The following is a 16376-nucleotide window of genomic DNA, read 5'->3' as shown; positions in this document are numbered from 1 at the left end:
CCTCCAAATCTGAAGCAGACACTGCCAGCTGACACCTGCCTTTCCTATGAAGGCTGGGGCACTTGGAGGAGGGCCTCAGAGGATCATCTCCATGCATGAGAAGGGTGACGTGGAAGAAGATAGTCCTTCAGAAAACTATGCACAGTGTGCAAAGGATGGCAGTGTCATTCATCTGCACCTTTGGCTGTATAGTAATGTTTGCTTAAAGAAACAAGCATTATGCAGTCACCACAAGTCACCTCATTGGTACCCATTCTAAAGCAGATATGGCCAAAGGCTTATGAGGAACAGTTAAAAGAGGTGGGGATATTTAGTCAGAAGAAGAGGAGACCAAGAGGAAACAGGATCAGTTTCTTCAGTTATCAGAAAGGGCTGTCATGGAGAAGATATTTTCTATTGCTCCAGAAGGCAGAACTAGAACTAAAGGGTGGAAAATGTGAGGAAGCAGATTTCAGTTAAACTTCAGGATAATTTCCTAACAGTAAGAGCTGTTCAACAGTGGGACAAATTACCTTGGGAGGTGGTAGACACTCCTTCATTGGAAGTATAAGCAGAAGCTTACATGTCCATTTGTCAGGAATGCTGCAGTTGTACGATTCCTGCATGGAGCAGGGGGTTGGATTAGATGATCTCTAAGTGCATTCCAACTCTAAAACTACATGATTCTATGGATGTGTGTGTTCTCAGAAGCCAGACAGTGGCCAGGGACCTGAAGTTATTGAATTTCATAATACTGTTGCCATATCTAAGTTCAGATGATGATCATTTGGATTCATTACCCCCTTTTCTAGACCTTGATGCTGGGAAAGACTGAAGGCAAAAGGAGAAGGGGATGGCAGAGGATGAGATGGCTAGACAGCATCACTGATGCAATGAATATGGACTTGAGCACGCTCCGGGAGAGAGCGCAGGACAGGAAGGCCTGGCGTGCTATGGTCCATGGGGTCATGAAGAGTCGGACACGACTGAACGACTGAACAACAACAACCCCCTTTTCTACAAATCAGGAATCAAAGCAACTTGTATAAAATCTACAGCTCCCCCCCCACACACAGTATCAAGCATAAACAGAAGAAATAAATAAACAGAAGAAAATAAAGTAAGCAATGAGCAAATGGTGGGAAAGCTTGGGGGTAAAAGTAAGTTTTTACTAGCTAGTGAATGGAAAGAAAAGATATACTTGCATATCTCCTTGGGCAGGGCATTCTATAAAGTGGGTGCCAACCCCGAAAATGCCATTAAGAAAATAGGAAGGGTTTTGCAAGTCCTAGTGCTCACTGGCTCACACACCAGCACATAGGACAATGATGAATAAAAGGATATGCACTTCTGCATCGTATTATTGTTATTAAAGCAGAACAGGAGTGCCCCTTTAGTTATGATGTATTGCAAACAACCCACCAGGTTCTGCCATTATAAGCCTCAAAATTCTATTGCTTATATAAATGACAGCTGTGGAGCAAATAACTTGAAACGTGGCATCCATGATCTACCTGATGAACACTATAGTTGTGCAAAACTTCAAAGGGATCCACTGAAAATTGCCACAGGTACAGTAAGTTGAACGGTGATGAAAATGGACACATTGACCCCTTTTTTCTCCAATTTGTGGAACAGCATATATATGTCTCTCACCTTTCAATCTGATTTCGATATTGACCATCTGGTGATGTCCATGGGTGGAGTTGCCTCTTGTGCTGCTGGAAAAGAGTGTTTGCTATGAGCAGTGTGTTCTCTTGGCAAAACTCTATTAGCCTTTGTCCTGCTTCATTTTGTACACCAAGGCCATGCTTGCCTGTTATCCCAGTGATTTCTTGACTTCCTACTTTGGCATTCCGATCCCCTATGATGAAAGGGGCATCTTTTTTTGGTGTTAGTTCTAGAAGGTGTTGTAGAACCAATCAACCTCAGCTTCTTCGGCCTCAGTGGTTGGGGCATAGACTTGAATTACTGTGATGTTGAATGGTTTGCCTTGGATTCGTACTGAGATCATTCTATCGTTTTTGAGATTGTACCCCAGTACTGCTTTTCCCACCCTTTTATTGACTATGAGTGCTACTCCATTTCTTCTAAGAGATTCTTGCCCACAGTAGTAGATATAATGGTCACCTGAATTAAATTCACCCATGCTTGTCCATTTTAGTTCGCTGATTCCCAAGATGTCGTTGTTCAATCTTGCCATCTCATGTTTGACCACCTTGATTGGCTTACCTTGATTCATTGATCTGACATTCCAGGTAGGGATGGACAAAAGGGACTTACCTGGTCCTGCAGCTTGCTTCGTGGTGGGGGGGAGGTGCTTCGGTTCTCCCCCCGAAGTTCAGGCGAGGGGGGGAGGTGCCCCGCCTCGCCCAGCTGAAATTTAGGCTGGGGGGGAGGCGCCCCATCCCTCGCCGCCAAAATTCAGGCCGGGGAGGAGCGCCCCGTCTACCTGGCCGCGAAAAAAAAGTAAAGTAAAGTAAACAAACAAACAAACAAACACACCCGTGATAGGCTACGTAACGATTTATGTAGCCTATCACGGCTAGATTTCCAGAGTCAGCCGTGATAGACTACGTAAATCGTCACGTAGCCTATCACGGGTGACTTTGAAAAAAAAAAAAGCGCGTACGCAAATGGCGGCCCCCATAGGGAGCCGCCATTCGCATTCCTTATTTGGTCGCTGCAGTCTACGTAAAGATTTACGTAGACTACGGCGAAAATAAGGGAACGCTATTTGCTTTTTTTTTTTTTCAAAGTCACCCGTGATAGGCTACGTGACGATTTACGTAGGCTATCAGGGCTGACTTTGGAAATCTAGCCGTCATAGGCTACGTAAATCGTTATGTAGCCTATCACGGGTGTGTGTGTGTGTGTTTTTACTTTCCTTTTTTATTTTGCAATGGCGGTGGTGACAGCCGGTCAGAAGACTGGCCGCCGCCGCCGCCCCCACCAAACCGCTGCTGAACTGCTGCCGGGACCCGCCGCCGAGAGAGACATTCGCACGAGGTAAGTCCCATCCCGGGGGCGGGGCGGGGGGCCGGCGGAGAATTTCACCACCAATTTCGGGGGGCCGAATGCGTTGGCATTCAGCCTCCCAGAGATTCGTGGAGAAATTCTCCGCCATCCCTAATTCCAGGTTCCTAAACAATATTGTTCTTTACAGCATCAGATTTTCTTTTCACCACCAGACACATCCACAGCTGAGTGTCCTTTCGGCTTTGGCCCAGCCGCTTCACTCTTTCTGGCACTACTTGGAAATACCCTCTGCTCTTCCCCAGTAGTATATTGGACACCTTCCGACCTGAGGGACTCATCTTCCAGCGTCATATCTTTTAGCCTTGTGGTACGTTCCATGGGGTTTTCTTAGGGGTGAACGAAAGTCACTTACCTTTTCTTGCAGCTTTTTCGCGGTGGGGGGGAGCGCTTCGCTGCTCCCCCCGCGAAGTTCAGGCCGGGGGGGGGAGGCTTCCCGCCTCGCCCGGCCGAAATTCAGGCCAGGGGGGGAGGCTTCCCGCCTCGCCCGGCCGCGAACACGAAAGTAAAAAAAAAAAACACGTCCCCTGATAGGCTACGTGACGATTCACGTAGCCTATCACGGCTAGATCTGGAAAGTCAGCCGTGATAGGCTACGTGAATCGTCACGTAGCCTATCACGGGTGACTTAAAAAAAAAAAAAAAAAAGCGCGTACGCGAATGGCGGCCCCCATAGGGAGCCGCCATTTGCGTTCCTTATTTAGTTGCTGTAGTCTACGTCAATGTTTACGTAGACTACGGCGAAAATAAGGGCAACGCAAATAGTGTTGCCCTTATTTTCGCCGTAGTCTATGTAAACATTGACGTAGACTACAGCGACCAAATAAGGAAGGGGAATGGCGGCTCCCTATGGGGGCCGCCATTATCCGTACACACTTTTTTTTTTTTTTTAAAGTCACCCGTGATAGGCTACGTGACGATTCACGTAGCCTATCACGGCTGACTTTGCAAATCTTGCCGTGATAGGCTACGTGAATCGTCACGTAGCCTATCAGGGGACGTGTTTTTTTTTTTTCTTTCATTGCAATGGCGGGGGTGGCAGCCGGTCGAAAGACCGGCTGCCGCTCCCGCCCCGCTCGAACACCGGACGAACCGCCAGCCGGACCCGCCGCCGGGAGGGACATTCAGGGAAGGTAAGTCCCGTCCCGGGGGGGGCGGGGGGGCGGAGGATTTCTCCCCGAAACTTGTTCGGGGGGCCGAACACGTTGGCGCTCGGCCCCCCGAAGTTTCGGGGAGAAATTCTCCGCCATCCCTAGGTTTTCTTGGCAAGAATACTGGACTAGGTTGCTATTTCCTTCTCCAGTGGACCACATTTTGTCAGAACTCTCCGCCATGACCTGTCCGTCTTGGCCTCTTGGGTGGCGCTGCATGGCATAGCTTATGGCTTCACTGAGTTATGCAAGCCCCTTCGCCACAACAAGGCAGTGATCCATGAAGGGGTAAGGGGCCCATGTGCCTACTTTTGAGTAAAAAAATTCTTAGCTACGTACATCTTTAAGGTACCATGTAATTTAAGAACATAAGAGGAGTCATGCTGGATCAGACCAAAGAGTCAACCTAATCCAGCATTCTATTCACACAGTGGTCCAGCCAGCTGCCTATGGAAAGCCCACAAGTAGGACATGAGTGTAATAGCTAGGGTTGGCAGAGAATTTCTCCCCGAAACTTCGGGGGGCCGAGCGCCAATGTGTTCGGCCCCACGAAGAAGTTTCAGGGAGAAATTCTCCACCCCCCCCCGCACCCAGCACCCCCCCCCGGGACGGGACTTACCTTTGGTGAATGTCCCTCCCGGCAGCGGGTCCGGCCGGCGGTTCGGCGGGTCTTCGGGGCGGGAGCGGCAGCCAGTCTTTCGACCGGCTGCCGCCGCCGCCATTCCAAGAAAAGAAAAAAAAACCCCGCCCCCGTGATAGGCTACGTGACGATTAACGTAGCCTATCACGGCTAGATTTGCAAAGTCAGCCGTGATAGGCTACGTAAATCGTCACGTAGCCTATCACGGGTGACTTAAAAAAAAAAAAAAAAAAAGCGCGTACGGATAATGGCGGCCCCCATAGGGAGCCGCCATTCCCGTTCCTTATTTGGTCGCTGTGGTCTACGTAAAGATTTACGTAGACTACAGCGACCAAATAAGGAACGCGAATGGCGGCTCCCTATGGGGGCCGCCATTTGCATACGCGTTTTTTTTTTTTAAGTCACCCGTGATAGGCTACGTGACGATTGATGTAGCCTATCACGGCTGACTTTGCAGATCTAGCCGTGATAGGCTACGCTAATCGTCACGTAGCCTATCACAGGGACGTTTTTTTTTTTAACTTTTTAGTTCGCGGCCGGGCGAGGCAAGGCGCCTCCTCCCCGGCCTGAATTTCGGCCGGGCGAGGCGGGAAGCCTCCCCCCCAGCCTGAATTTCGGCCGGGTGAGGCGGGAAGCCTCCCCCCCCAGCCTGAACTTCGCGGGGGGAGCAGCGAAGCGCCTCCCCCCCACCGCGAAAAGCTTCGAGGACAGGTAAGGGACTTTTGTGCACCCCTAGTAATAGCACCCCCCTGTTTGTGTTCTCCAGCAACTGGTATACAGAAGCATATTGCCTCTGATACTGGAGGCAGCATATAGCCATCAGGACTAGTAGCCATTGATCACTTTATCCTCTTTGTCTGATTCCCCTTTAAAGCCAGTCATCATTTTAGTTGCCCTTTCCTGCAAAAACAATATCTTTTTATATTTTTTTTAGGTATGGTCACCAGAACTATACACAGTATTCTAAGTGTGGTTGCACCATAGATTTCTATAAGGGCAGTAGGATATTGGCAGTTTCATTCTCAGTTCCTTTCCTAATTATGCCCAACATGGAACTTGCCTTTTTCACAGCAGCCACACACTGGGTTGACATTTTCATCGAGCTGTCCACCACAACCCCAAGATCTCTTTCTTGCTCAGTCAACACTAGCTCTGATCCCATCAATGTGCTTGTGAAGTTACAATTTTTGCCCCAGCATGCATCACTTTACACTTGCTTACATTGCATGGCATTTGCCATTTTAATGCCCATTCTTCCAGTTCAGATGCATCCTTTTGGAGCTCTTTGCAATACTTTTTTGTTTTAACTACCGTAAATAATTTGGTCTCATTAGCAAACTTGGTCACCTCTCTGCTCACTCCTATGTCCGGATCATTTATGAACTAGTTAAAAAGCAACGGTCCTAATACAGATTCCTGTGGGACCCCACTGTTTACATCCCTCCACTGTGATTTATCTCTACTCTCCTTCTGGGAATTGGGGAGGGGGTATAGAACACACAGGTGGGGGAAACAAAAGGATCTTGGCCTTATACCAACTTTCTGAAAGCAGAAATGCAGCACAAGGACCCCACTCCCTGATAGGCATGGTGGAGAATTCCGCCACGGATCTCGATGAGGCCGAATGCCAGTGCATTCGCCCCCCTGAAATCTGTGGCGGAACGAAGCCCCTGTGCCCCCCCAAATGGGCCTGGAATGGAGCACCTACCTGCTGCCATCCGCGCTCCATAGTGAATGGCGTCCGTGTCCGCCATTCACTTTGTCTATATAGCTGTATTTACGTAGCCTATCATGGCTAACATAGGGATGCCATTTGTATCTCTGCAGAAGCCGTGATAGGCTACGTAAGTATTTATGTAGCCTATCATGGCAAAACTAAGGGAATGCAAATGGCAGCGGTTACGGCGGCTGCCATTTGCGTTCCCTTTTTTTTCTGCCGTGAGAGGCTACGTAAATATTTACGTAGCCTATCATGTCAAAACAGAGGGGCGCAAATGGCATAGTGGCCGCCATTTGCACCCCTCTGTTTTGCTGTGAGAGGCTGCGTAAATATTTATGTAGCCTATCACGGCGGGAAAAAAAGGGAATGCAAATGGCGGCCGCCGTAGCCACCGCCATTTGCGTTTGCTGTTTTTTTTTCGTGATAGGCTATGTAAATATTTACATAGCCTATCACGGGCTGGCGTAGGGACGCAAATGGTGTCCTCTACACAGGACGCCATTTGTGTCTGCACCAGCCCGGCAGTGGTGGAGCCAGCCGGGCAGGATTCCGTGGGGGAGGAACGGATCGCCTCCCCCCACTTGCAGGACCCGTCGGAGCCAGGTAAGCGGGGTTTCGTACACCCCTAATCTCTGAGCTTCCTTTCCATGTGGTAGGTAAAGGAAACATGTGGTTTGGGGTGCATGTGCTGATGTTTTGAAGGCAGAAAGACAATGTGATGGCCCCAATCTTTTCTGTTCTTTTCTGTGTGGCAGGATTTCCCATTCAGTAAAGGATTTCCCATAGGTAAGGGAACAACACAGGACTTTTTAAAATATGACCAAAGAGATGCTTCCATGCAGGGAAGAAAGGTTAGGAGCAGTGGAGATGTCAGTGGGTCTGTGAATCTGCTCTGGGTTTCAAGTCAGAAACTTGAACCATTTGGGTTCAGCACCTTGGATAGTTCCTTTAGATTTCTGACTGGTTTTGACTGAAACCCAGAGCAGACTCACAGCTCCACTGATATCAGAGTTACCAGCCTCCACTGGTTAAAAGTGAAAGAAGCCATTGCCAAAGATCTACAGCTGAGTGGGGAAAATGGTGCGCATGGTGATTAAAAAATACAATTTCTGCCATTAAACAGAGCAAGGCAGCCACACGAACTTCAGCTAGAACACCTCTGTTGCTCAAAGGTGATGCAAAAAATGCAGAAAGGTTGAAATGAGTTTCTATATATAAGCCTTCTTCACAATCCATTAAAAAGCTTGCCTCAGACACATTTAAAACTGCATTTCCGTCTTTCACACATGCATGGCAATAGTGGGAGAGAGGCTCAACAGCACTCTAGATGGCATTGTGAAATCCAGCAGAGACATGAGAGCAAAAGGAGAAAGGAGACAACATTCATGAAAATGTAAGAAGAACATGCATCAGACCAAAGACCTCTCTAATCCAGGATCCTGTTTCTCACCATGGTCAATCAGATGCCTAAGGGAAGCCCACAAGCAGGACATGAGAGCAATAGACTTTCCCACTGTTTATCAACAACTGGTTTTCAGAGCTTTGACATCTCTGACGGTAATGTATTGCCATTGTGACTGGTAGCCATTGACAGCCTTATCCTTCATGAATATGTCTAATCCCCTTTTAAAGTCATCTGGAAAGTTAGTTTAACTATGTGCAGTGAAGTAGTACACCCTTCCATCTGTCCTGAATCTCCCGCCATTCAGCATCACTGGACAATCCTGGGTTCTAGTCTTTAGGAATATGGAAGAATACATCTCTTTATCCAAAAAACAATGGCAGATGTGTTGACCATAAGCAACACTCCGCAAGCCATATAGTTCAATACCTTTATTAGGTCAACTCAAAGATAACAACAGACGTGCAAGCTTTTGAGATCTCCAGATCTCTTCCAACTTGCTTTTTGTAACATCTTACCTGATGAAGAAATGGCAAAAGCTTGCATAGTTTTGTGAATGTTGGGTGCTGTAGTGAAGGTATTACGCTATATGGATTTCAGAATTTCTCTCTATCCACTTTCTCTCCACAACATGCATAATTTTATACACTTCTATCATGTCTCCCTGTACCTGCCTTTAAAACAACAACAACAACAACAACAACAACAACAAGAACCTTAAATGAAACTAAACTAAGCCCCAAATGTTGTAATCTTTCCTTGTAGGAGAGTTGCTCCAGCCATTGATCATTTTGACTGCCTTCTGGAATAAGGTACTGATTGAAGCTAAGTAGGTTTAGTGCCAGTGCTTGACAGAGAAAGGTCCTCTTGGAGTCAGTAGGAGAGCTCACCGGATGGGACTTACATCTATTCATGCGTAGGCTTGGTCTATAAATCTGTTCCTCTTTAAAGTGCCAGAAGACTCTTGGGCTCATGGACCCAAGAAAGAGAGGGAGGGGCAGAATGGGTTAGAGACCCCCCCCCAGATTGAACACCCCCCCAAATGATCATTGCCAAATGATCAGGCAAAAAAAGAAGAAAAAAGACTACAGTCAAGCCTTATTGGTCTTGCTCTGTGTCTTATACTTTCTCCTTTAATGCTCTGATCTTAGGTCCCCCCTCTTCCTTTCTTGCTAGTGTGAGTGCAATACTCATTAAAGCAATATGGAATGTGACAGCTTCTCCTAGCTTTTATTATCTGCCCATTCAAAAAGCAGATAGAAAAAAGGCCCAGGAAAAGCAGGACACATTCCTTAGTTACTGGCCGCCAGTACTTCTGGGGCTTCCTGCTCTGGCTGCAATCCTGTGTACACTTACTTGGGAGTAAACTCCCCACTACGAAGCTTACTTCTGAGTCATAGAATCATAGAATAGTAGGGTTGGAAGGGGCCTACAAGGCCATCGAGTCCAACCCCCTGCTCAATGCAGGAATCCAAGTCAGAACATCAATCCAAGTCAGAGTCAAGGTGCTTGGGATTGCTGCTGCTGCTGTTGTTGTTACCATGTTTATTGTTATTATTTCAATCGCTGGAGGAGATCAGAGCATCAGGGTCCAGCAGTGGTGCAACCAGGTAAATTCAGGCCCTGGACTTAACTGTCTCAAGGGCCCATTTAGATGGCCAGGTGTATTGCAAAACAGACAACTAATTTTTCTCTCTCCGCCCCCCCCCGCCATTCCATCCTTTAAAACCACTTCTCCATTCTTGATAAGCTAGAACAACAGAACCACCCACTTTTTCTTTTTCTTTTTAAAAAAGAAGGTACTCTGAGCATGTGCAGTTTTGCATTTGACACTTACTTCAACACTAGTACCATCACGACTGCTGGAACGAAATGGAGTTTGCTACTCTACCTAACTCACTCTGGGTGGTCATTCGTGCGGAGAGGGCAGCTGGACTGTGGGGTGAGGGAGGAGGAGGACTTTGGCTCCCAAGGACCAACTGTTGCGGCACCACTGGGGCTGAAAATGGGTCCCCTTCTTTGCCTGTCCAGGGCAAGGCAGTGGAGGCTGGTGGCTCCGATTTTGGTGGGGCCTGAAATCCATTCTGGGTTTCAATCAGAGCCAACCAGAACTCTCAAGAAGCTATGCAAGGTGCAACTTTGGGCATAGGGTTCAGAACCTTGGATAGCTCCTTGAGAGTTCTGGCTGGTTCTGATGGAAACCTGGAATGGATTCACAGCCCTGCCAAAAAGGGCTGGATGCCCCCGATCTCGTCTGATCTCGGAAGCTAAGCAGGGCCAGCCCTGGTTAGCACTTCGATGGGAGACTGCCTGGGAATCAGGTTTCCTGCCTTGACCAGGGGGGTGGTCTCAATGGTCTTGTAGGCCCCTTCCCACCCTATGATTCTATGACGTTGAGCAAAGGGCTGGATGCACCTGATCTCGTCTGATCTCGTAAGCTAAGCAGGGTTAGGCCTGGTTAGTATTTGGATGGGAGACCTCCTGGGAATCGGGCTTCCTGCACTGAGCAAGGAGTTGGGCTGGATGGTCTTGTAGGCCCCTTTGCACCCTATGATTCTATGACGTTGAGCAAAGGGCTGGACGCGCCCAATTTCATCTGATCTCGGAAGCTAAGCCAGGTCAGCCCCGGTTAGTGCTTGGATGGGAGACCGCCTGGGAATCAGGCTTCCTGCACTGAGCAGGGGGGTGGGCTCGATGGTCTTGTAGGCCCCTTCCCACCCTATGATTCTATGACGTTGAGCAAAGTGCTGGATGCACCTGATCTCGTCTGATCTCGGAAGCTAAGCCAGGTCAGCCCTGGTCAGTGCTTGGATGGGAGACCTCCTGGGAATCAGGCTTCCTGCACCGAGCAGGGGGCTGGAGTCGAAGCTCCTGTAGGCCCCTTCCCCCCCCCCCCACTATTCCATGATTCTATGAGATCGGAGCCGCCACGCTCCACCGGGGCGAAGTGAGCGCGCAAAGGGGGCCATCCTTCCGCCTCTCCACCGGCCCAGCAGCCGCGCAGAGGGCGCGCTCCTGCCAGAGAGCCCGGAGCCCCCACGCAACCGGCTCCGCGCTCGCTGCCTCCTGATTGGCGCGCTGCCGCTCCCGCTCCCGCTCCCCCTCTCCCCACCCCTCCGCGGCTTCTGGGGCTGAGGCTCCCCGGGGGCTGCGGCGCGCACCGAGCGAGCGGGGGGCCCGGCGGCCGCGTGCGCGCGTGAAGCGCTGCCGCTGCAGTTCAAAGAGCTGCGCGCTGGGAGCGGCGGCGGCGGCGGCGGCGGAGAGGACACCTCCCTGCCTGGGCTGCCCTGCAGCGGCGGTGCCCGCGGTGGGCGGTGCAGCCGGGGGATGCCACGCCGGGCTGCCCCGAGCTCTGCGAGCATGTGGCGGAGACTGGATCTCCCGCTGCACGTGTCCGGGGCTGGCGGCGGCGGCGGCGGCGGCAGGTAAAGCCCCCCCCCCGCGCCACCTCGCCCAGATGTGCCGAGGAGAGGGGAATCCATGGATTGCCTCCTGCTTTTCCTGTGGACCTTGCCCGTGGCGATTGGCAGCAGCGGCCCCATGCACTCGCTCACCATCCTCTGCCTGGGCAGCCTCGCGAAGGTAAGCGGCGAAGGTGTCGCCGGCAAAGCGGGGCTAGATCCCCGTCACACCCCGCCGACCCCCTTCGCCCTCTCTCGATGGCCCTGGCACGCAAGCCCTGTCCCCGTCCCCCGTCCCCCCGCGCGCAGGCTCCTCTTTTCTGTGCGTGTTTTCTTTCTTTCTCTCTCTCTCTCCCTCTCTCTCTCTCTTGCAGGGTCTGCAGCTGTGCTGCCTCTGTTGCGTGTCTTTGGCGGCGGTGTTAACCGGTGACAGCACAAGCATCGGCGGATTCAGCCACGGTTTGTATCCCCCCCCCCCACATGCCCCATTACATGGAAATGGATGGACCTCTCTTGCCTTTTGCGGGAGTGAACAGGAGCACGCGAGCGGAGCATCAGGGGAAAGGTTTTGTTGTTGTTGTTGTTGTTTTGGTTGGTTGGTTGGTTGGCTGGCCTCTGGAGGAGTTTCGCTGGAGTCCAGTGTGGGGAGAAAGGTTAGCAGCCATCCAGTGGACGATGCGCTGGAAGCTGGGCTTCAGCCGCCGCGAAAATTGTGTTCCAGTCCTGGGTGATTGCAGATGAGGCTCTGATCACCCTCCCTCATTCACAGAATGTTATGGGCCAGGGGCTGGGAGGGGAGGGCAACAGCCTCCCTTGTTTCCCCACTGCTTCTTATTTTAGAAAGTCCATGAGGAAAAGATGGAATAGCTGCACAGCGCCTTCCAGACCCCTCTATCTGGAAGCGTGCCTTTCCTCAGCAGTGGCGCTCCCTGTGTGGGCTGGGGACAGGTGAACGGCCTCAGTGTGGCTCATCTGCAAAATGGGGCCAATCGAGGGTTGTCTTGAGACCGCACGATATTGTGCTTATGTTGAAATGGATCAAATGCTGCCCATCGCCCTGGGCAGTTGTACAAGTGTTATGCAGATTTAGTGGAGAACGGCTCTATCTAGGCTATTAGATAGGATGCTTAAATGGAACTTTTATATTCAGTTATAGTATTTATACCTCTGAATACTCAGTGCTAAGGATAAGCAACAGGGGATGGTTGTTCTTCTTGGCACAACACCTTAATCCTCATCACCTACTGAAACAAAGTCTAACCACATTTACATGAAATGAACATATATTCGTCACCTGTTTTCCCTTGCCTTCATCTTCTTTCCCTTTCTCTATTGTCATTGTCAGCCCCTGGGGACTTTAACCTGTTTTCTTGTATTCTTTAAAATGCCATGTTCATGGATGCCACTATATAAATAATAGTCCTTATTATAACGTCAAGCTTCCCAGAGGCATCTGGCAGGGTTACCATCAGAAGCAGGGGTGTTGGGCTGGCTGGACCTTCAGCCTGCCCTAGCAACATGTTTGTTACATTATTCGTAACTGTGGGAATCCTCTGGTGAAACTGGTGTGAGGTTTACAAACTTGCACCCTGATCTCAAGACCCATTTACATGGAAATCCGTTCCATTTGTTTAAACCCTGAGGATCAAGTGTGAATAAAGAGTAGGATGTAATATCACTTGGAAACAAGTTCCATTAGCAACAGTGGGACTTACTTCCTAAATGAAAGAGAGACGAAGATAGTTGCTGGTCAATACCTTGGCAATAATCAGCCATGTCTTTGCGCAGTTCTCACCAGTGTGAAAAGAAACCCATTAGGAAAGGAAGGAAAGGAAGAGTATGTCTGTAATGATTCATAAGGAAAGGAAGAGATCCAGTCTCACATTTTAAAAAAAATAAAATGTTGAAACTTCTCAACCGAACAAAGTGCTTAAAAAACACTTCTACCCCTCTGTCCAGAAAGAGAAACAAAGGAAAAGAAAGAAGGCCAATGAAATGAAGCAATCTAGGAAAACATGTGTGAACAGGCAGGGAATGATTCCTAGATTTCAAAGAGAACAGGAGTTGGAAGGTGATAATTGATGGAAGGCAAATTTCACATTCAAAAATGATCGTTATTGTTCCATCGACTGCACAGAGTGCTTTCTAGTCCAGCACGTATGGCAATTAGGAACATAAAACCATCGTAATTATGTTCTGCACAGATATATGCATACCTGTGTGTGTGTGTGTGTGTGTGTATAGGCAGGATGCACAGCTGTGAATGTTCTGCAGCTCAGGAAGATCGATGCACAGTGTGCTTTCTAGGACTGTTAACATGGACAGTACACACAGGGAATAGGAAAGGCGAATCTTGGTGCACCATGTGTCTGTTCGCTGGGGAATTCCTCCCTCTCGCAGCTGCTTGTGTTTTTGGCTACCAGCCTGCTGAGCATTCTGAACTCCTGACACTGATTAGCACCTTTGGAGGAAAGTGAAAGGCTGTTGATGGATCATTTCCACTGTCTACAGCAAAACCAAGCTCTCATTGCTTATATTTTCAACCGAACACGCAACTGAACACACAACTAAAAAGCTATTTAAGGTGAGGAGATAGCAAGAGCCACATTAAAAAAAGAGTAATTATTTTTCTTTTTGTCTTTCTAGACAGATGTTGTTGCTCAAATACTGGTTGTTGTTGTTTGTTGTTGTTGTTATTTATACAGCAGCATATACATATATGGTGCTTTACAGAAAACAGGTATGACAGGTCTCTGATCCAAAGGACTTACAATCTGAAAAAGATATGAGGGAAACAACAGAGGAAGGGAGAAATGGAGGCATGGGTAAAGTGAGGTTTAATTCCAGGAAGGTTAAAAGTTAAAGCAGATTTGGAAGGTAGCATATTGAAACATTTGTTTTACATTTGTTGTTGTTCAGTCGTTCAGTCGTGTCCGACTCTTCGTGACCCCATGGACCATAGCACGCCAGGCCTTCCTGTCCTGCGCTCTCTCCCGGAGCGTGCTCAAGTTCATATTCATTGCATCCGTGATGCTATCTAGCCATCTCATCCTCTGCCGTCCCCTTCTCCTTTTGCCTTCAGTCTTTCCCAGCATCAGGGTCTTTTCCAGGGAGTTTTCTCTTCGCATTAGGTGGCCAAAATATTTGAGCTTCAGCTTCATTATCTGTCCTTCCAATGAGCACTCAGGGTTGATTTCCTTTAGGATGGACTGATTTGACCTCCTTGCAGTCCAGGGGACTCGTAAGAGTCTTCTCCAGCACCACAGTTCGAAAGCATCCATTCTTCGGCGCTCAGCCTTCCTTATAGTCCAGCTCTCACAGCCATACATTACTACTGGGAAAACCATAGCTTTGATTAGACGGACCTTTGTCGGCAAGGTGATGTCTCTCCTTCTTACTATGCTGTCTAGGTTGGCCATAGCTTTCCTCCCAAGGAGCAAGCGTCTTTTAATTTCATGGCTACAGTCACCGTCTGTGGTGATCTTGGAGCCCAAGAAAGTAAAATCTGTCACTGCTTCCATTTCTTCCCCTTCTATATGCCAGGAAGTGATGGGGCCAGATGCCATGATCTTAGTTTTTTGAATGTTGAGTTTCAAACCAGCTTTTGCACTCTCCTCTTTCACCCTCAACAAGAGACTCTTGAGATCCTCTTTGCTTTCTGCCATTAGGGTGGTATCGTCTGCATATCGGAGGTTGTTGATAATTCTCCCAGCAATCTTTTGTTTTACATATACAGCTTGTAATCATAGTGTGTGTGTATGTGTGTGTGTGTGTGAGATTTGATGACCTCTGGGGTGCTTCCATATGGATTTTTTTTTTTTTGGAAGGAGATGTTGTAATGGAATGAATCCAGGTCTAGTACCTGGCATCTTTGGGAAGCTGCCAGGGTTCCACCATCCTGACATGACTCACTCTTTATGCGTGTCCCCAGCCTCCCCTGATTATTTTTTTTCCTGGCCTGGCACTCCAGCAGATGGATTTAGTCATCCTGATGTAGGATGGCTTTGAGCACTGCCACCACAGCCAGGTAAGCCTGCCATGGCCCAGTGACAGAGGAGGGTGGCATCAAGGGACACTTTGTCTAGGGCCCCCTCAATCCTAGGCCAGCTGTGGATCTGAGACTCAGCAGCCTCATAGCAAGGAACATACAAATCCCCACGTGCTCATACGACGATAAGGGTTTTGTGACCGTGGCACATTTTGCATTGAGGATGTAGTGCTGTTGGTGTGCAAAGCCCCAGTGCCCTGTCAACACTTTTCCCAACTTCTGTTTTCACTAAATTTATTTATTTATTTATTTTATTGCATTTATATCCCGCCTTTTTTCCTCTTGCAAAGGAACCCAAAGCGGCTTACATTATCCTCCTCCTCTCCATTTTATCCTCACAACAACAACCCTGTGAGGTGGGTTGGGCTGAGAGTCTGTGACTGGCCCAGAGTCACCCAGTGAGCTTCCATGGCTGAGTGGGGACTAGAACCCGGACCTCCCGGCTCCCAGTCCAACACTCTCACCCTCCCATTTTACATGGCAATTACGTCTGCTATAGTTACACCAGTTTCTTCGAGTTACATAGGTACTTCTCAGTGCGCAACTGGCGGGTGGGTGTCTTCAAACCCACGCGAATATAGGCCTCAGGGAATTCCTCCTCACAGGCACATGTACCCAAGTGTGTAGGGAATGAATGCTTGCCTGCCATTCATAAACGTTGCTGTAGGAAACATTGATATAATGCCAGTGGATCCACTGTAATCATCAGTACCACTCTGAGAATGTGGGAAGCCCCAGGTGGACATAGGGATGCTAGATCATCGTCGTCATCATCATCATCGCATTATTAGCATGATGAGACCTGGGGGAGGGAAGAGGGGTCTTCACCTGATACTGAAAAGACCAGAGTGAGACACCAAATGAGCCATTTTGGGAAGGGGAACCCAAAATTAGGGTACCACCACTGAGAAGGCCCTCTCCATAGAAGCCACCCATGTCACTGGAGAGAGGCTCAGCTGGAAAGAGGGGAAGGGGCTTGTCCCTGACTTGTGCTGGGAC

The 16376-nt window shown here is 49.0% G+C and overlaps 1 protein-coding gene across 1 annotated transcript in view; it reads left to right on the top strand.

Annotated features, from left to right (window-relative positions):
- The first annotated feature begins 11408 nt into the window (after positions 1 to 11408).
- The window catches only part of ADAMTS18 (ADAM metallopeptidase with thrombospondin type 1 motif 18), a 185465-nt gene continuing 180497 nt past the window's right edge, over positions 11409 to 16376 (top strand). Inside the window, exons 1-2 of the mRNA XM_084811929.1 lie at positions 11409 to 11510; positions 11704 to 11788. Coding sequence (XP_084668055.1) covers positions 11409 to 11510; positions 11704 to 11788 — 187 coding nt within the window. The remainder of the gene's footprint in view (positions 11511 to 11703; positions 11789 to 16376) is intronic.

The sequence above is a fragment of the Heloderma suspectum genome, chromosome 8 (assembly GCF_057233095.1).
Source record: "Heloderma suspectum isolate Gila_16-S chromosome 8, 16-S_ref, whole genome shotgun sequence".
NCBI classification, from domain to species: domain Eukaryota; kingdom Metazoa; phylum Chordata; class Lepidosauria; order Squamata; family Helodermatidae; genus Heloderma; species Heloderma suspectum.
The sequence above is the reverse complement of the archived record's forward strand: the minus strand, read 5'-3'. Positions and strand labels throughout refer to the sequence as shown.